Source organism: Crocodylus porosus, unplaced genomic scaffold (genome assembly GCF_001723895.1).
Source record: "Crocodylus porosus isolate Cpor-Errol unplaced genomic scaffold, CroPor_comp1, whole genome shotgun sequence".
Classification (NCBI taxonomy): domain Eukaryota; kingdom Metazoa; phylum Chordata; order Crocodylia; family Crocodylidae; genus Crocodylus; species Crocodylus porosus.
The window spans coordinates 8,057,376-8,077,095 of record NW_017728936.1 but is presented as its reverse complement, the minus strand read 5'-3'; the positions used below and the strand labels follow the sequence as shown (position 1 = coordinate 8,077,095).

At 48.5% G+C, this 19,720-nt stretch overlaps 1 protein-coding gene across 4 annotated transcripts in view; it reads left to right on the top strand.

Moving 5' to 3' along the window:
- The window catches only part of GRAMD1B (GRAM domain containing 1B), a 176,051-nt gene that overhangs the window by 119,692 nt on the left and 36,639 nt on the right, over positions 1-19,720 (top strand). For all 4 annotated transcript variants that reach the window (XM_019547046.1, XM_019547045.1, XM_019547047.1 and 1 more), the window contains one exon: positions 13,199-13,409. In XM_019547046.1, the coding sequence (XP_019402591.1) occupies positions 13,199-13,409 (211 nt within the window). The remainder of the gene's footprint in view (positions 1-13,198; positions 13,410-19,720) is intronic.

Below are 19,720 nucleotides of genomic sequence, written 5' to 3'. Positions count from 1 at the left end.
GGGCTGGAAGGGGCCTTACCAATCCTTATGGATGCACATGCACTTAATAGTCGCAACTAAACTCATAGTTTCATGGTTGTTAGGGGCTGGAAGGGACCTTACTGATCCTTGTGATTGCATGCGTGTTTAATAGTTGCAACTAAACTCATAGTTTCCTGGCTGTTAGGGGCTAGAAGGGGCCTTACCAATCCTTATGGATGCACATGCACTTAATAGTTGCAACTAAACTCATAGTTTTATGGTTGAAAGGGGCTGGAAGGGACCTTACCAGCCAGCCACTGGGTCCAGCCCCCTGCCCTGGGCGGGAAAGACCGCTGGGATCAGACGACCCGGCAAGGTGGGCGTCAGGATGTTTGTTCAAGACCCCCGGATAGGCAACCGCACCATTTCCAGGGCCCAGCCTTTCCCAACCCCTTGCCTCCTAAAGAAGCGCTTCCTTCTGCCGACCCAGCAGCGCCCATGATGTCTTGAAGCGATGCCCCCTTGGAGGCTGCAGCTCATGGGGGGCCTTCGGCCAGCCCCAGACAGAGGTGTTGCTTGAGCAGCGTCACCCCGATCTGAAAAAAAACCCAAAAAACCCCAACTCCAGGTGCGGCCCGCTCCCCAGCCTTTCTGTCTGGAGACAGGCGGGGTTGTGCAAGGTTGTCCCGGTCTGCACGGATTGCCCCCTCCCCCTTCCCGCCCGCGGCCCGCGCATGAGCCCTGGTCCTGCGGGGGGCTCCGCCCGCGCCGCCGCCTAATGGCTACCAGGTCAGTGCCGCTCCGCACGCCGGAGTCCATGATGGCTGCAGCGGGCAGGGATGCTGCCGGGCCCCGCGCCCCCCGCCCCGGGTTTGGCCACGGCTTCGGGCCGGGCACGGGGAGGATGGGGCTGCCGTGGCCTGTAGGCGGATCCTCAAGTCACCGGCGGAGGGGGGGAGGAAAAAAAGCAAGCGGGGGGGAGGGGGGGATGGAGGTGATCTCTTTTATTGCAGCATTTGAGCCCATTACCCGCAGCACCTTCCACTAGCCCCGGGAAGATGATCCGCAGCAAGTTGCGAGTGGGAGGAGGTCAGGCTCTGGCTTCGTCTTCCTGTCCTGGGAAAGGCAATCCCCCCCCCCCCCCCCCCAGCGCCATGTGGCGCGTGAGTGGCTGGCGCCTCCTGAATCCGGGGGGGCACAGGCCCCATCGGGGGGGGGGTACGTGCACCCCCTACCAGCCGCCTCTGATGCGCTGTGAGGCCTCTCTAGACACCGCGCAGCCCCCTGCCCAAAGAATAACATGCATTTAGAGAGATGCTAGCGCTAATCAGTGCCAAGCCCCTTCGGGGATGTTTTTGGAGTTGTTTCTGAGCAGGAGGGGATCCTTTCTCCCCTTTTATGCAGTCAGGATATAGGAAGGTATACAAATAGCTGCCCTCTCAAATATTAGCACTCACCCTTATCACTGGGTGTTTCATAGAGTTGGATTTTTTTTTTCGTATGGCAGCCCTGCACATGAATATTGATGCAGTAACGGCATTATACCCCCACCCGCCCCACCAAGCATCGACCAAATCATGAGCTTTACCTTGAAAATAATGCAGTTGAAAGTAATTTATCTTTTTATTTGCCTTTTGGTTGTTGAACATTTGGGGTGCCCTCAGTCCGCTTTTCTGCGCAGCCAAGAGGGATTAGAAATTGTTGTCTTTGTAATGAAAGCAACCACCGTGATTCACTTAAGCAGAGGACTCCGGGCACCTGGGGGTTTACACAGAGCCCAAATGCAGTGTAACTTGAAAGAAAATCTTGATAGCTGTCAGTTGTGTTGTAGGGAGGAAGCCCCAGTGCAAAGTTATGACTTTGTCCTTGTGAGGAATATACACTGAGTTGCTGTTCCAGCGGGATGGGAAATACCTCTTTTAAGACGTTTGCCTCCGAGTCCTTGGCCAGATTGCCTCTCTACTGCTTGCGTTGCGCGCTGCGGGCTGCGCCGCAATGTCCCTCGGTTGCATCTCAGTAGTGGAGATGGCCTTTTTCAGCCTATAGTTTGTAAAGGGCTTGAGGACCTTCTGGGAAGAACATGCAGACTGGCATACGAGACCATCGGCCGTATTTTAATAGAGGTTGGGTCACCAGAACCTCCCCACCCTCGTTTGAAAGTGCCTCTCCGCCCTTTCTTGGGATCTTCTGAAGCGCTGAAGCAGGGAAGGGAGCAAGCACTTCAGGATCTTGCAGAAAGCTGGAAATTTCCATAAGCCATCAGACCGGTTGTCCATTGAATGCGAGGTCCTGTCTCGAGCAGTAGGCAATGTCAGAGGAACGCTGAGGAAGACAATGGCATTATTAATAATAGATTTGACCAACTATGTAGTACCGTCCATATACGGGGAAAAGATCAGTTTCTTCCTGACCTCCGCGATGATCTGCTAATGTCCTGAAACATGAGGATTTGGCTAATTTTCTCTTGCATAAGAAACATGTGAAATTTCACAGAGAATAGAAACCTTTCCTTAGAAAGTTTGAACAGACTTCCTCCTATTCTGTAGCAGGGATATACTGGTGATTTTCTGTTAAAGTATACTGGGTTGTTTAAAAAGATCCCCTCCTCAGTTAAGGTTTTTTTTGGTGTTTTGTTTTTGAACAGTTCACACACGATCCTTTTTTGCTTCTGTACAAGCCTAATAGTTTTGTCCTTGTGAAGGTCTATAGGTTTTACTGGCAGAAAGGTAAGGGACCAGAAAGTCCAGAGGATTGGCTCTGGGCATATAGAGATCTTTTCATTCATCGGTTGCTACTTTGAAGCCAGTCAGGGTTGACTGCAACCAAAAGCTGTGACCATCTGACGGTAAGTCTCTACCCTATTTCCAGGGGATGCGATGAGACCATATGACAGAAAGTGGCTCCACAGACGGCAGCTTCTGCAGAGAGAAAACTCTTCTGTTTCTGCTACACGTGTGATCCTTTTTAGGATCTATACCAGCTGTTTAACAGGATTGGGGCATATTTATGACCGGGTGGCATTCGCCGTAGTACTGTATCAGCTTTCTAGTAGATCCACTGCGGGCTGCCCGTTTTCACTGTCAGCTACTAAATTTCATACATTACCATCTCGCCCTTTTCAAAGTTGTAGTCACCAACTTGAACCCCGTGTCTCCTGCTACAGAGCCTCATAAGCCGATTGCATAATCAGGGCTTTATTGTCCACAAACCCCAAAGCACTTTCCAACGACATGCAGGTATTATGCCTCGGCTTATAAACACAGCGACTGCGGCAGCGGGTCGCACAAAAACCCAGTGACAAAGTTGGGAGTAGAGCCCTGGTATCCTGACTCCTGGACTTGCAGGCCTGGCAGTTGGGCCATGCTCTTGTATTGCCTTTGCTGCATCCCGCAGTATATGTATATAGATGTGTATATAATGTCATAAATGGTTATTCCTTGAGGCCTCGCAGCTGAGCTTCTTTCCTGACCTCTGATCACAGAACAACATTTTCAATTTCAGCTCTGCCGAATGGATTTGGCTCGTGGCGATGGTGGAGATTAAGGGTCAGAGCATTTCGCGAGTAAATTGTGAGCAGAAATGAGTGAACCTCAGCATGTCTGCAGGTTTGATTAAGTTCTCAGAAGCGGCGATTCTTATCAGAAGTATCCTGAACCACTGTGGCCTGTACAACCAGGCAGGAAATTCTCAAGTGATCTCTGTTTTGTATTGAATCAGAAGCCCTGTGAGAGCAGGCTTAAATGTGGCACTTGTCACTTCAGCAGCTATGCAGAGACGGTGGAAAAATTGACCAACAAACGGCCAGTTGCGGGTAGCGTGGAATCTCACGTTTCTGTTTGGATTTGGCTTGAATTCAGCTGCTTTTTGTTGCAGCTTATTTCGTGCAGGTTGGCTCGCCCGTCTTCAGTGAGCAGGCCTGGGATGGATGGCCTGTGTTCTACCCCGGTCAAAATAGCACAGGGAGGAAAAAGGGTCTGGGTCTAACTTTTGAACACGGAGGTAGCTTTTTTATTCGCTCTTCTGTTGGAAAGACACTGCGTACCCACGCAGCAGCATCCCTTTGTCCCCAGCTTCCCCAAACGGTCACCCCGCGCTAGGATTTTGCATTCGGTTTACAGCAGGGTCCTCAGATGGCTTGACGAGAGAGAAAAGAGGCATCAGAGGCAGGCAAGGCAAGATGGTACTCAGCACGCCGGCGCAAGCTCAACCGAGTCTATATGTGCAACATGTCATAGGGTCTGTTTGTCACCCATCGGACTTCTCAGCCACTCGAGAAGCGGCGGTGGTATGGGGTAACCCCCCAAAGGTGCAATCTCCGTGGTCTCCCGAGACCGAGGACTTCCAGTAATCAGTTAGCTTATTGATCACATAGCACCGACTGTGGCTCGGTCTTAACTAGCACAGAGCACTCTGGTCCTGATTTAGCACTTAATGGCCATGTAGCATTGAGTATATGCATTGAGTTCAGTGCTATCCATAGTCCTCAGCACCTGGCAGGATAAGCCCATTTTGCAGAGTGCTGTAAGTACCCTCAAATACCTTAGTTTCCTGCCCTTAGAGCGCACAGTCTAGCAAACAGGACATGGGGGAGGGGGAGGGAAGGGAGGGGCTTCATTGTGCTCGTTCTTTAAAATGTAACCCAAGTTATAACTCATCGTTTTGGGAATCAGAGTTTCGTATCCTTTTACTTATGCCAAGTTACCTAGGCCTCAGATGCTGTTAGCTAGCCAAAATGAAGCAGGTTGTGCTGGGTTAACCGGGTGGAGGCTCCTGTGCGGAGTGTGCACAGGAAGTGGTATCAGCAATTCAGTAGATAGAGCTTTTTCTGTTTGAGTATTTGGTGATGGAAGGGAGCACTGTGCAGGGGAAGTTGTCGGTTTTTTGCAGCTGGGTTTCCCTGGTCATTACAGATCCCTTTTTGGAGCGTAATGATTATGAGCCTGGGTCCTGGCTACATTCTGGTGTGCATTTTGCAACTGGCAGACTTAAATAGATGTAGTTTTCTTCATCTCCTCTCCTAAATGCTGTGTATCATCCCTTCCTTTAAAAAAAATACTCCAGCCTTTTACACTAATAACGCCAGATGCTTCAAGGTCACAGTTGTAAGCATCATAGAAAATTAGGGTTGGAAGGGGCATCAGGAGGTCAGTGCATTAGAAGTATTTTGCAGGGTTTTTGGCTGTAGCTGTGTTAGTCTGAGGACATAGGCAGGCAAGGGTCTTCGGGTAGATGTGATATCTTTTATTAGTCCAGCTGAATAGTTGGATAAAATGTGTTTGGAAGTATTTTGGAAGATAGCCGCAGAGCCGTACTTTTTCTTTGAGTACCGTTGGCATGGACTGTTAAACAGCTGTCACTTCTGAACCCAGCGATGGCTGCATTTACTGGTGTGATTTCATAATCTGTTAGGATAGGCAAGCTCATTTTCCTTGTTTTTAAGGCCCTTTGAAGAGCCTGGCTTCAGAAGTAGTCAACAAACTTCAGTGAAATGGGATGTTAGTGCTTGACTCCTCTCTTGGAGAAGGAGGAGGAGAGAAATGACACAGGAATCCCTTTATCGCTGTAGATTGCAGCCATTCCTAATCGCTGCTGCCCATTGGATTCTCCATCCATTAGCTGGGGCGAGCCTTTCTAGGCAGTCTGTTAGGAGCTGGACTTTCTCTCCTGAAATCCATCCTCAGTTTTGCTCCGTTTCATTGACTTCATCGGAGTGACGGTAGAGCGAAGGCGACCAGTGGGCTTCTCTGCACACTGCTGAAAGAGGAAAGCCCTTTTCCCCTTTCTGTCTTCTCTTATGCAGAACCTGGTAACGTACCGAGTTGTGCCAGGGCACCTCAGCACTGCATTGACTGGAGCATAACGGAGAACAAAATCTGATCTCTCTCTCATGCACATGTGCATGATGCTTGTGATGCTTGGTTTCACTATTTCTGAAGTGCTAGTTCATATAACCATTGCTCTCAGTGCTGTACTCAAACACAGAACACAAGGGGGGTGCCCCAAAGGGATTTTATTTAATACAGTCTGTTGTTCTCGGGCTGGGCTGGTGTTGCTTTGCCCCCAGGGACTATCTGGAGACCCCCCTGCAGAAGCCTGCGAGGCTCTGAATGGCCTCTGGGCAACTGGGCCTGTAAAGCATTATTTATTACTATTATATATATTTTTTTCAAAGTGGGTCAAGCCATTTTGGCATTTCAAGCGTGGATTCCCGGTTCTGTTGCAGGCCTTGGTCACTATGGAAACGACAGAAAGCGTTTGTCATGGCTGTTCCCTGGGTCAGATTCAAAACCCCGGGACTGAACGGGAGCAGCGAGAGCTGAGATGGGGGGAGGCGAGTGGAGGCCGAGCTTTGCACTTGTGCGCGCTGTTCTCCGCCTCTTTGTACACGGGTTGAAAGGCTGAACAAATAGACTCTCCATGCACGTTACATATACTCCAGTGGAGGTCTCCATGCAAGCAGTTGGGATATTCAGTGTTGATATGACAAGGAGCCAGGGCCTCCCAAGCTGCATTTTGTATTTTGGCTTGTGTTCTACCCAGGAGAGCACACAAAAAAGCAGCAGGCTCTCCCTCTGCCTGAAGAAGGGTGTTTGTGCCTGAAAGCTTGCAGAGAACAATTTTTCCAATGATTTAGCTGGTCTAATAAAAGATATCGCAGCTACCCCTTGTCTGCCAATGTCCTTAGACCAACACGGGTACAACCAACACCCCAAAATCAGTGCCCTGTCACCGGGTGGGGGGCCTCAGCAAAGTCTGTCTGAGCCTTGTGGTCCCTGTATGTGCCGTGTTGCTTAGCCCAGCATCCTGCTGAAGCATGTGAGGATTATCAAGTGGAGTGATTATTATTATTATTTTTTTTAAATATGAAGTGATAGTAAATATTATGGGCCAAACTCTGCTCTTCAGAAATGCCCCCGCAGCATTTAGGCCCCTAAGGCAGGTGCTAAAGGTTGTATCTACACTGTAGTTCATGTAGACATTCCCTAGCCAGCTTCAACTAGAAAGCTTAGGTACTGCTGGTAATGTAGCTGTGACAGCACGGAGCTCAGCATAGCTTAAAAACCTGCCCAAAGACCCAGGTGAAGGCTCAGGTGGTAGTTACCCTGTCAATGACACTCAGAGTAGTTTGTTCAAAGCGAGCTTGGGCATGTCTGCACAAACTGCTGACACCGCAGTTTTGCTGTAGTTGGGAGCTTAAAAGCTAGTCTGATTCGCTGTGTGCACGTACATGCATGCATATTCCCATGCCAGAAATGCTGGGTTGGAGTTTGTATACATCGTTTAGTACAGACTTTAGAGGCAACGTATAGCTGAGGCTGGTTAAGTTTTCCTAGCTCCATCAAATCTTGCCTGAGTTTTGCAGGCAAGGCTGACAGATGCTTTCAGGTGAGAGCCAGGAAAAGCTCTGTGCTCTCGCGTGGTTTAAATCTGAAACTAGACAGAGCTTTGTACAATTTCACTTTGTGTTTTTGGGTTGGTTTGAAGCCGGAACGGAGTGAAACTTGCATGCGTGAGAGCCCGCGTGAAGTGAAACAAAGAGGAAGGTCCCCTGAAGGCTTACAAAGAAAAATCAGCAAAGCCGCTATAGTGGAGAGGAGTAAACCACTCATTTTAGTGCCTGTCTTCCTATACATTCCTGGCCTGGATTTTGGAGTCTACTAAACTGAGAGCGTTACCCTTAGAGAAACCATCAGCAATGTTTTGTTGAGCCCAGTACGTGGAAGTGGCACTTTGGAAGTTGGTATAATGTGGTGCAGGTATTTAGGTTATGAAGATGCTCATGCTCAGCATTACTAAGTCTTGTTGCTCTGTTTCGAAGAGTGCTCAGTAACATGGCATCTAGGACCGCATGGAGCTTTCACCCTGGCTTTGAGTGGGTGCAAACATTTCTGGCAAACTTGTAGAAGTTTTGCATAGAGCCTAGTGCAATGGGAAGCACTTTGTGACTAGTGCTGTGAGGCACAATCAAAATATTGCCACTTGTACTGATAGTCATGACAGCTGCGAGCAACGACCCACCTGGTTTCAGCCAGGAGAGGAAGCACCAATCCCCAGAACTGAAGTCTCAAGAAGGAATCTGCCCCTGCCCTGTGTTTTATTAGACCAAAGAGTCTCTAACAATTTCTCATAAGCTTCAGAGGGATACCTGAGCTCTTATCGGTGAAAGCATGGCCCGCATACTTTTGCTCAATGTTTTTGTTTTGAGTGGCATATTTCTAGTAGTGTCCTCAAGGAATTAATACCTGGATGTTTCCGTAACTGCTCTATTAGCATGGGTAGGGTTCAAGGTTCCCATATAATGATCAGATGCAATAGAATACAATAGAGAAGAGAATTTCAAAAGGTTTGGCTGGCCCGTGGTGTCATCATACGTTGCATTAAACACCGGCTTCAGTGTGCCTCTTTGCTCAGAGGTTACAGGAGGGGATGGGGGCGGCAGGAGTCCTGGGTTCTTTGTCCTCCTTCCTCTCGCCCTAACTTCTTGGCAGGTGTTGAGCAAGTCCTTTAATCTTTCCCTGCCTCAGTTTCTCCATCTATATCTCAAAAGATTGGTTTGCTTTGTAACAGAGGAAATGGAATAATTCACAGTGAATAATTCATTCAGCTTCTCCTCCCGCTCACAGAACATCTGTGAGCATCTTAGTTTTTTCCAGTTTGTTTGTTATTTGCATGAATATTTCACGCTTTCTGCTCTTTGCATTGACCTCAGGCCTCCAGAACTCATGTGGTGTCACTCTGAGGTTTTTTTGGGTTGGGTGTTTTTTTTTTTTAATTTTATTTTAGTAAGTCACATGCTCGTCTCTCTGCTCCCTGATAGGATAAGCATACAGGCACTTGATTTCAGTGACTGTTTGCACACACGCTTTTCAGTTTGCTTCCTGAAACATTTGTGCTAGAAAAACTGCATCACTCAGGCACTCCTGGGATGTGAGCAAATAAAAATGGGACCAGCTCAGCTGGGTTTTTGGAGCAATGATTTATGTTGAATCAATGGTTTCTCAGCAAGAAGCCAATATGGATACTGAGAGAGAGGACTGGAAAAAAGAAAGCCACCTGCTGTTACCAACATTGTGAGTACACAGAAAAATAAATGCAGATGGGTTACAGAGCTGGGCGATGGTACATGTCCACTGAATCAGTATAATGCATACTTCAGTGGGGAAGGAGATAACAAGAGCAAGAAATCCCAGGGTTGTGCCATGAGTGGGTATCTGTCTAGCTGAGTAACATAAATAGGTGAATACGTTCTATCTAGCTGTCCGTGGTGTGGAAAGGTGACAAAGAATTGGAAAGATTGCCACCACCATTGACTATACTTTTGGCCCATTTAAAAACCATTTCCAAGACTTTAAAAAGTGTCTTGGTGATTTTGCTTGCCTAGCTGGAGAGATTTTTGGAGACAGCAAGTGCTCAGAAAGTGCTGTGCACCTGCCGCTGAAAACAGCCCGTGGGCGTGCCTCAAATTAAGTGTTCTGACACAGTAGCCACCAATACCGCTGTTCATTATCAAGATGTAAACCTATACCCTTCTTGACATTTTGAAAATACAGTGACTTTTTCTCTTCCTTTCTGCTGTTCCTTTCCCCCTGGTAGAAGAACAACCTTTTCTTAACTTCGTTCATATAGGTTTGGGAAGCAAAGGGAGCGATGGCAGGTGTGCATGTCGCAATAACATTAGGTTGGGGTCAAGTGGCAAATAAGGAGATCTTATATACAGTGTCATGGACTCAAGGGTGACTAAAGCTGGGGGCATGGGTGGGTGGGTGAAGGGCAGAGTTCTGCAGTTTCGGTTATGCTGCCAGAGGGAGGAGATAAGCCTAGCTGTGAATGGCAGCCTAATTTCTTTTTCATTTGCTGTGCAGCTACAAAGCGCTTTTTTCAACTGAAGCTTTCATGAGCGTCTGCATAGCTGTTTTGGTAGCAATTTCAGGGGACAGGCTAAGTACCTATTAGCTCAGTGGCAACAGTGCTTACTTGAGGTGCAAGAGACCCTGGTTCAAGCCCTTGATCTGTCTGAGTCGGACCAGACAGCTGATTCTCTGTCTCCAGCATTTGAGATGGATGCCCTAGCTACCAATCTTTTGGTTACTTTGGGGCTACTGATGCTCAAGCTTTCCTACTAGGTATGCTGCATGTTGTATGAATAACTGAGTGCGAGACAGACTTTCTATATAGCCTAGTCATTCCCACTGGAAATGTGGGAAATCATGGTTCAAGCGACTGCTTCAACGAATGTCCAGTGACTTAGATGAAAACGCTGGAAGGTCTTGGTTTTGCCTTAATGTGCAGTGGGAATATTTAATTAGGAAGGTTTTTCTGTAACAGGAAGACCATTTCATGCCCTGCTCTAATTCCCGTCAAAAGGGCCGGGGCTGGGAAACAAGAAACCGGGTTTGCTGAGTCTCATCCTACCCTCCGCAGGGAGCTGTGATCACCTTGTGTGCAACCCACGTGAACTGACGGGGCTCGGTGCTGCGGACCCCTGTGAACCGGTGCGACTAGGTGCTGCGGACCCCTGTGAACCGACACGACTGGGTGCGGTGGATACCTTGGAGGTGGCTGCACTCTGCCAAGATCAAAAAAACAAGGGTGGGGTGTGGGAAAGGGAGAGATAGTAGCAAATGAAGAAGTGAGTGGCTGGTCAGAAGTTTATCAGATATCTCCCTGATGCATATTAATGCACTGGGGAATTCACCCACAGTACCAATAAAGGGCCGGCCTCATCTCTTTCTGGTTTCTTGCTCTCTTTCTTGCTCATCCCTTTCTGTTCCAGTCTAAAGTGTTCTCCTGTGTTGTCTGTGTGTGTCTTGTCTTTCTGTTTTCCTGCTTGTTCTCCAGCCAGGCAAATTTCCTAAGGGTACAGAAGTGATGAGCCCTGTCTGCAGTTCAAGTGAGAGAGTTTAAGTCTTTATGTGCATAAAACAGTCCTCAATGTCAACGATGAAAGCCTAGAGACTTCCTGTTCGCTCTTGCTTGTGTTTTAATACTGAGACCCTTCCTTTCCCCTGGCTGGTACTGCATGTGTCCTGGTCTCCGCCTGTTTATCTCACTTGCTTCACTCTTGGTAGGGCCGGCCTTCCCATGTTATATGGGCACTCTGGGTCTGGGATAGATGTATAGAGGAGAGAGCGAGGACAGTCCATGGTCACGGCATTATCCAGGGGCTTGGTAGACCAGTGTCCAATTTGCACACTTTCTTGGTGACCTTGGCCTTGTGTGTCTCAGCTCCTTCTCTGCAAAATAGTGATAATCACACTTCCCTACTGCCCAGGGCCATTGTGAGGATAAATAGGCTTGAGTGCTAGTGAAGTGTTCCAGCACTTTAGCAATGGGAGGCATATGAATGTCATTGATAGATAAGAGAGGTATGATGTGTTGGTGTCTCATTTGTGTATTCAAGGCAATGCTTTTCCCATCTTGTTTAAAGAAGAACTTCTTGGTGTGAGCTTGTGTGCTTCGGTGAGCGATCTATATTTTAAGGGTGATTCTTATCTGGAAAGTGTTGCTCTTTTTTTAAAAGACATAACGAGGTTTCCCCATTTGCTCTCTCTTGGTAATGTCCATATTACATTGTCTCAATTTACAACTAAAAAATTGCATTCTAGCTGCTGGCTTTGCAAACACAACCTTGGGATGTAAAGCCACTCTCAGGTTTTGTCCTCCTGCCGGGTTTAGATCTACGTGCTGGTGAAAAAGATTGACTGACTGTTGAAACAAAATCATTTTGTAGATGATGCATGAGCCGGAGCAGTATTCAGTTCCCTCTTCCGTGTTGCAGGAATAATAGGGTAGGAAGAGTTAAAGCTTGCTTGCGTCACTAGAATACGCAGCTTTGGCCTGACATGAACAAAAGAAACCAATTTGTTAGGTTAAAAAGTGATATTTTTACACACCCACTTTTCGGACCACAAGTGTACTTGCTGGAAGAGACTGTCCTGGATATCTTCAGGATCTCTGAAGACTTCCTCTGCAAATCGTTAACTGATACCTGATAAAGATAGCATTATCGGTCAAGAGCTGGGCCTTCATTTCTTTCTCCCTCTCCCCTCCCTAAATACCCAGAGACTTTGAAAAACTTGGAAGTGAAGGCCATTTTACAGTCCAGAGCAAAGGATTTATCCTTTTCTGTTTCAGCATTGCCAAGTCTTGTGATTTTTCTTGCCAGTCTCGCGGTATAAGTAATCTTCCTAGAAGGCCCAGCTTCTGGAGCCAGGGGGTTGCAGGGGGAATCCCTGTTGAATTTCTGCAAGTAGGTTCCTCCTGGTAGCAGAGCCTTGTGCACGGGACCTCAGAGCATCTTAAGGCTCAGAAACCAGATGACAACCCCTGCCCCCTCCCCAAAGCCCCAGTGTCTCATTCTTTTTAAGCCAATTATGTGGGTTTTCAGTGGCTGGGGTTGGCCAAACCATGTGGCTTAGGCTTGTCTCTTGAACAGATGATGGATATCAGTGTGAGTCATAAAAAGGGGAATCCTCTCTGTATAATGTAGCTGGCTGAATTATTTATTACCAGTACATTGCCCTTCCAATTTAGCCCTTTATTCCTATTCATGAACAAGTCCTGACTTTTGTTAACATATTTGTTAGTTGCCTGGATTATATTTGAAGTTCACGTCACCAGATCCAATTTTACAAACAAAATGCACCCTATGGTTAATTAGTGAATTGTCCACTGTTCTTTATGCAGGGTGGGTGATTGGTCAATAAAACCTTACAGCCCTGTTTTTGCTCCCTGGCCGAATGACTGGAGCTTTTTACACAGGAGGAAAATCACTCTGTTCCCATGTCTGAAGGCAGGGCTTTGTAGGAGGAAAAAGGGCATTTCCCCAAATGTTGAAGAAACCAAACCAGTCTGCTGTGAGCTGGGCAATTTTTACAGGGGAGGGAAGAATACATGACATGAATGGGACTAGATTCAGAAGTGCAGTGGGTGTTTTTGTGTGCAGTTTTCTCAACCTTCAGCTGCATCTGTTTTATGAAAGCAGCCAGAAAAAAACCCCAAAGTAAAGTGCCTGCTGTTGTATTGTGGTTTTAGCTATAGCAGGTTAAATTTCCACCGGAGAATAACGTGACTGCGTGGCATTAGCCTCTCACTTGAGGATGCCAAGTTTGGCCAGCACGCACATGGAGAAGCCCCTGGGCGCTCTCTCGCCTGTGCTAGACCACACGCAGTGCAGGTACTGTGAACAGAGTGTCTTTCTCCTGATGGTTATGGACTTTGCTTTCTCTCTGTCCAGCACTGCCAGTAACTCGAACCGCAGCACGCCTGCCTGCTCCCCCATCCTGCGCAAGCGCTCCCGGTCTCCGACGCCGCAGGACTCCCAAGGGGACGCCATGGTGGAGAAAGGCTCGGACCACTCTTCAGACAAATCCCCTTCTACACCAGAGCAGGGTGTGCAGCGGAGCTGTTCCTCTCAGTCGGGTCGCAGCGGGGCCAAGAACTCCAAGGTGAGGAAAAGGTGACTTGTGTTCAGACACATCTCTTTATACTCCCTAGGGTGCTGTGTTGACTTTCTGCCCTCTCCTTTTTATTTCCAACTGAATAACTCCCCTTCTTTACCATATTAAATGACTGAAGACCTTCACCTGAGGTGTCACCGGCCACGGGGGCACTCAACCGGTTGGGGCAGAACCGGGCAGGTACTAGCATGGCCCGTCTGCTCTTCGCTAGCCTCAGTCCATGAGACACTGACTGGTGAGGTAAGCAGGCCCATGCTGCTGCTTCTGTGAATTCAGATTTTTCTCAGGAGTCTCTACACCAACCCCAGTGAGACTCAGAAGACCAGCCTTTGTGACCAGTTCATTTTATCCACTCAGCTGGAGACTTTGAGGCTTACACTGTGGGGAGGGAACGCAGGGATGCAGAAGGGTCTTCAACAAACTTTTCGTTCACTAAGGGCAACGCTCCTTCTGGGCAGTACTCAAGTCCTGTTCAAGACTGAAAGCACAGTGGGATGTCCTTTTGCTGGTACTTTGCACAGGACTCATTTTTCCCCCCCACAGTGCCTGGCTGTAACTAGAGGCTTACCGACAGCCAGTGTATCCCATCCCAGCTGGAAGCAGGGTCAGTTTTTGCTCCCAGGTACCCTGGCCATCCCTTTGTCTCTTCCTTTTGGTCATACTGCCCTCACTGGCTCCTTCTTATGACAAGGACATAGAAGTCATGAAGGAAAAGTCACCTAAGAGAAGTGGCCTACCCACAGCTCACCCCTTTATGTCCTCACATATCAAGCCTGAATGAGCAATGTAAAAATTGCTTTATTCTATGGCAGAGCAGGTATCCTTAGTGCAGATGGGGCAGGACTTCTCTTTTTTTTTGTTACTTTCCTTGAGTCAGCTGTCACCGTACACCCTCCTAAGACAGAGATTTGTCTGATGAGTGTGTGGTTGGATATTGGAGCTGGGCCCTGCTAGACCAGTCTTGGTCCACGGTGCCTTGTGAAATACAGGTTTCCAGGTGTATGTGAACACAACAGGAGCTTTCCCAAAACTTTAAATGCCATGGGACTTTGTTAAAGGGCACCTTGCTCCTGGAAGTGTGCATTTGTATAGGGTTTGTTTTTTTCCAGCTTCACCCTGAGTACCTACACGATGTTGCCGTTGGTCATCTTTATGCTGTTGGCCTACATGAAAGGAGCTGGTTGATCCTTGGATAATTTACTAGTGCACCCAAACACATGCACACACACACACACACACACACATATATTTATAGGACCATCCAGGGCACTTTCATTGTCAGTCCCAGCGGAGAAGCCAGGACTCGCTGCACAATGGAGTTTTATTTATATGGGCCCCAAGGAAACGGAAGGAGATAATGTCTGTTATGTCTGTGGGTTGTCCTTCCTTTTTGTCCTTGTGAGGATTGTTTTTTGTAATTATTCTCTCTTCGCTCCTGCATGCTGTCTCTCTGATTTAGTCACAAAGGCGCCTCTCCAAAGTAAGCTTTCTTTCTTCTCACTTGTCCCCCTCAGTAGACTTGTCGTAGTGCTCAGAAATCCTCCTGTAGTCCCGACAAGTGGCTCCGAGTAGGACATTTCCCAGTCCTTGTGTGTGGGGATGTCAGTGAGAGCTCACCCTGCTGCCTGTAGCTGTGAGGCTGGGTTCGCTTGAAGTCGCCGAGGGGTTCATTAATATTCATTCACATGGTATGAGAACTGGCCCCTTCTTAAACCTCTGTGCTTTACTTTTGTTACCCTGTCCCTTAAACTGGCTGGCTTTCAGTATGCTGTACAAGCCCTGCTGTCTGCGATGGGTCATCTGGCTCCATAACCCCTCTTTCCTTTCTCCTCTTCCCACTTAGTAGCTCTTAGAAATCTGAGACCTGTCAGTGTGCCTGTGTTGTTTCAACACCACTTTTATAACTGGACGCCTGCCCTTTCTGTAGTAAGGAATTCATGGTCATTGATCGCGATCTGGCTGGACCCCGAGTGTTTTCTGGTGTGGCATGAATATTAAACATCTATGACCTCAAATGAACCCAGCTAAACCCCTGAGAAAAGACCTACTCCCTAAGGACCCCTCAGAATTCATGGGCTCGCTGTGAAAAGTGTTAAATGAAAGATGTCCCTCTGGATAGGAAACCAGCTCCCAATGAGGGGTGTATTTTCGGGTTGATTTCAGTGCATTCAAACAAGAGCTCTTAAGTCAGCCTTAGGATCTTAAAATCAAAAGGTAGAAGGTGGAGGGATAAAGCATGAAGCCGCTGATGTTTCCAAGTACGTGCGAGCGAGGTTTAAAGCTGAAATAGCTTAGATGGCATAGGGCAGAGGTGGGCAACCTGTGGTACAAATGCCACAAGTAGCACAGGCAGCCTCTGTGTGGACAGGCTGCATGGTGGCAGATGGGCCAGGGAGCAGAAAGCGTAGCAGCAGATTGGGCAGGGAAAAGGGACTGGGTAGCTCTTGGGGGGGTGCAAAGCTAATTTATGGCACACTTACAAAAAGTTTGGCTCCCACTGGTGTGGGGTCCCACAGAGGTAATGTTCTGGCTATTCCCCAGCAGAGATCTTGGCTCCCAACTTCCAGTTAGCGTACAGTGAAGCCACTGGCCTTATTCTGCTGTTCTGCTTGTTCGTGATGCAAAATATGGCTCGGTCTTTCTTGATTGATCCCTGTTCGGTCCATATTTTCCCCAAGGCTTACAACTCAAGATGGTACAAATTGGGATTATGGGGACTGGCGTTACAGGGCAAGAATGAGAAGCACTCTTTGGGGAGCCCAGGTACTGAATTGCTACGTGAGGCTTGCTGGTAGGGCCGGCGGAGATGGTGGAGGGATGTGTTAAGCTGAAGGCACATTGGCGGAGCGGTGTGGAGGCTCAGCACCGAATGGCAAGCAGCTCTCTAGGGCAGGGGAGCCGCACAGCAATGAAGAGCCATGTGGGGCTGGTTTGCTCCACTAGCGGTGAACCTTTGGCTTTCATGAGAAGTCAAGGCTTTAGAAGCGATAGAGCAAACAGCAGTGAGACAAACCTCTGATGAGCACGGAAATCAGGAGGGTAAAGGGAGGTGGCTTGGGGTGGGGAGGAGGGTTACAAGCCCATCCCCTGAGGACAGCCAGCCGTGGCTCAGTGCCGTGTGCCCTTTTTTGGTTTTTTTGCATCACGCTGTGCTGAGGGCGAGCTGCCTGGGATGCACTGGCGTAAAGACTGACTCCCCTGCAGCCCGTCAGAGTCGGTTCCTCTTGCAGGCACGGCACGGAGAGAGGAATCCCAAGGTTAATGAATGTGGCAGGCTGAATTCTTCCCTCGCGGCAGGGTGGGAATCGCATACAAGAGCAGCCAGGCCGAGGAGGAAGAAATCCCTGTTTCCTCTCTCACCCCCTTGCCTTGGGCATTTTTTCCCCTCTGCAAGCAGAAAAAAAATGGGCTGCTACTTCAGCCATAACCAGCTCATGTTGGTGAGACAAGAATGCCTGAGCCCATGAGTTTGACACCGTTTCTACCGCTGCCAGCAGCTTTCCCTGGAGTCGCACTTCCCCTCTTTTGTCTGCTTTTTGTGCTAATTGTCATGACCCCGTTTTGCCATCAGAGGGAGCCACTATACCTGGAGTTTTAAGCATCCAAGTAATATTGAATGCTTTAATAATTCCTGTTAGGGAGCTTTGTTTCTATTCCCCCCCACCGCTGTCAGGTGAAACAGAGACCCGCCAGCACAGCGGAGAAACATCCTGCCCTATCTCGGGCTTTGGTTGGCAGCCAGCTAGCCGCGACCACAGCAGCTATTGCTTTGCTACTAAAGCTGAACTGCATGTTTTTTGCTTTTGATCCTTACACCGAGTCCCCTCCCTGTCCCCTAGAGCCTGTAGATCCTCTTGTGATGAGTCTGAATGCTGAGGATGAATTGGTCTATATTTATTTATTAGGTTTATAGGAAAGATGAGCTTTGCCACGTGGCCTACAGGTTGGAGCTGTTTTGCACCTGAATGGGGAATAGGAGCAAATTCTGTAGCTTCCCAGGAGTAAGATGGCTTTTTAACCCCCCTGAACACTTTAGTGGTGCAAACAAAGATTTCCCAAAGTCCAGCCTGGCGGTGGAGGGTCAGCTCTTGGTAACTGGCTGGGGAGAACAGGACCCAGTGGTTAGACTGGGGTTCAGGAGGCTGGGCTTCTGGTCCCAGCTCATTTTATAACCTCAGACAGGCATTTAACCTGTGTACCTCAGTTCCCCCAGCTGTAAAATGAGAAGAAAGGTGCGGCCATGCCCCCCCCCCCCCAGAATGGTATGGGGCTTCATCAATGCTAGTATGCAAAATGTTTTTGCATACTGTGGAGGCATTAGCATAGATGACCAAAGTGTTTCTCCTCCCATTAAAGTCAATGGCGAAAGCCTTTGGTGAGTTTATTGGGAGCAGGATAGGCCTGGCCGAAGCAGCCAGCAACCGAAATTACATACACATGCTGCATGAGCCACTGCTGTAGTGTAACCTGGAGTCTCCCAAGGCAGAGATGCCATTATGCACAAGATGGTTGCTAGCGCCAGCAGGTGCTTGTTAAGCAGAGAGATCCAGCAGCACATTAATCAAAGGCTCAGCAAAGAGCCCAACTTTCCTCCCCCGGCATCACTGCCTGGCTGCGGGAGATGAGTAACTGTGTGCAATGATATCCCTGGCATCTGCTTCTCTATGCCCAGTAGCGTTGTGTCCGTGGCACCTCTCATCAGCCTGTGTGTGACTGCTCCCCCCTGTTATTGCAGACACTGTTTATTTCCCTGTCGCCTTTCAGTTCTAATTTCTATGATTTCTTTTTCCAGTATGACAGACTTAACCTGATCAAAGTAAGAACGTGTTTCTTTCTTTTTCCCCCCACTTTAAACCCCCTGCTGATTCTTTCAGACTCCATCTTCCTTTATCCCGGCTCCCTCTGGCTCAGCAAAGAAAGTAAATGGACTAATTGAAGGGAAAGCAAGGAGCTCGATCAATGTTATTGTTACCCAATCCCACCAGCAGTCATCTGTGAAGAAATGTGGAGCGGGATAGTGGGACCCGTCTCTGACCCCTGTTGCTCTTGTGCTAGAAGGAAGCGATCCCCAGGCCGCTTAGGCCACAAAGGCCATCCTCCTCCTAACTCTGACTTGTACCTTTACTGCTTAACTTAACTTCACTGTGTGTTCAGTAGTCTCTTGGCTTTCTCTTGTAAAACTTCGGGGAACAGACCTATATCAGAAGATAGGAGTCTGGGAAGCACCGAGAGGCTTAGGGCAATCGGGTGGGGGTACAACATGCCTGAGATCTCCCTGCAAGAGCCTTCACTGCTCCTGAAATCCCCTCTTATGCATGGAAACACAGCCATGACTCACATCGAGCTCTGGCAGAAATAAAAGGGCCCTAGGAAATGAATCTCTCATGCAGGAATAAACACTCTAACCGGATGCACTCTCAGTACACAAAGGTGAAGGAAATCAGTTAAACAGGGGAGCTGTGCATGACCACAGCAGGAAGAGCACGTGTCAGGGAGGTCACTGTGGAAGCTTGGGGCACGAGCGTGACGGCTGACACCGAACGTCAGAAAACAAACCACCTGAGCGCAGGTTTCTCTGACAGCAAGGTGCCGCAGTTTTGCAGCAAAGGGGCCAAATCTCTGCTACAATGCACCGATGTTGCACATGTGATGTGTCTTTTCTCCCTCTGTTACTTTTGATTTGATTAGGGCTTTTATTTCTGGCATTTCTGTGTTCTGCCTTCTACCCAGAGATTGTTAGCGAGAGTAAAGAAATCCACAGGGGAACCACTGTACCCCAGCCACCGGATGATGAGCATGGGGTGGACGAGTGGTTGGATTAGTTCTCTTACTAGCATCGCTTCTCAGCCTCTTGCGGGCTCAGATCTAGTGAAATGAGCCACACAGCGCCCTTTCCTTGGGCTGCTTATAGACATGAGTGGCTTTTGGATTAAAGTTGCCTCCGGACATATAGCAGAGCACAAAGCCAGTCTTGGAGAGGGCTAGAGTTCAGAAGCGTGTGACCAGTCAGAGATCCTCTCTCAATGATTCAGTCAATGGTTCGGGAAGGTGTTTCAGTTCTGTGATTCATTTCCTTTTCCAAAGATCTGGTGGGCAGCCCACTGGGAGCTCTTTGCGCTTGGCTCCCATGCTCTCCGGAGGGTGGCATTGCACCCCATGTGTTTCTGAGTTGTTTTTCACGGAGGCTAGTGCAGGCAGTCGAGTGTGCACTGCTGTCAAAAGCAGCCAAGGTTGCATGAGGTCTCTGCGAAGGGTTGGTTTTGGGACCGATGTCTTGGTGCCGATTTAGTTCTCCACCT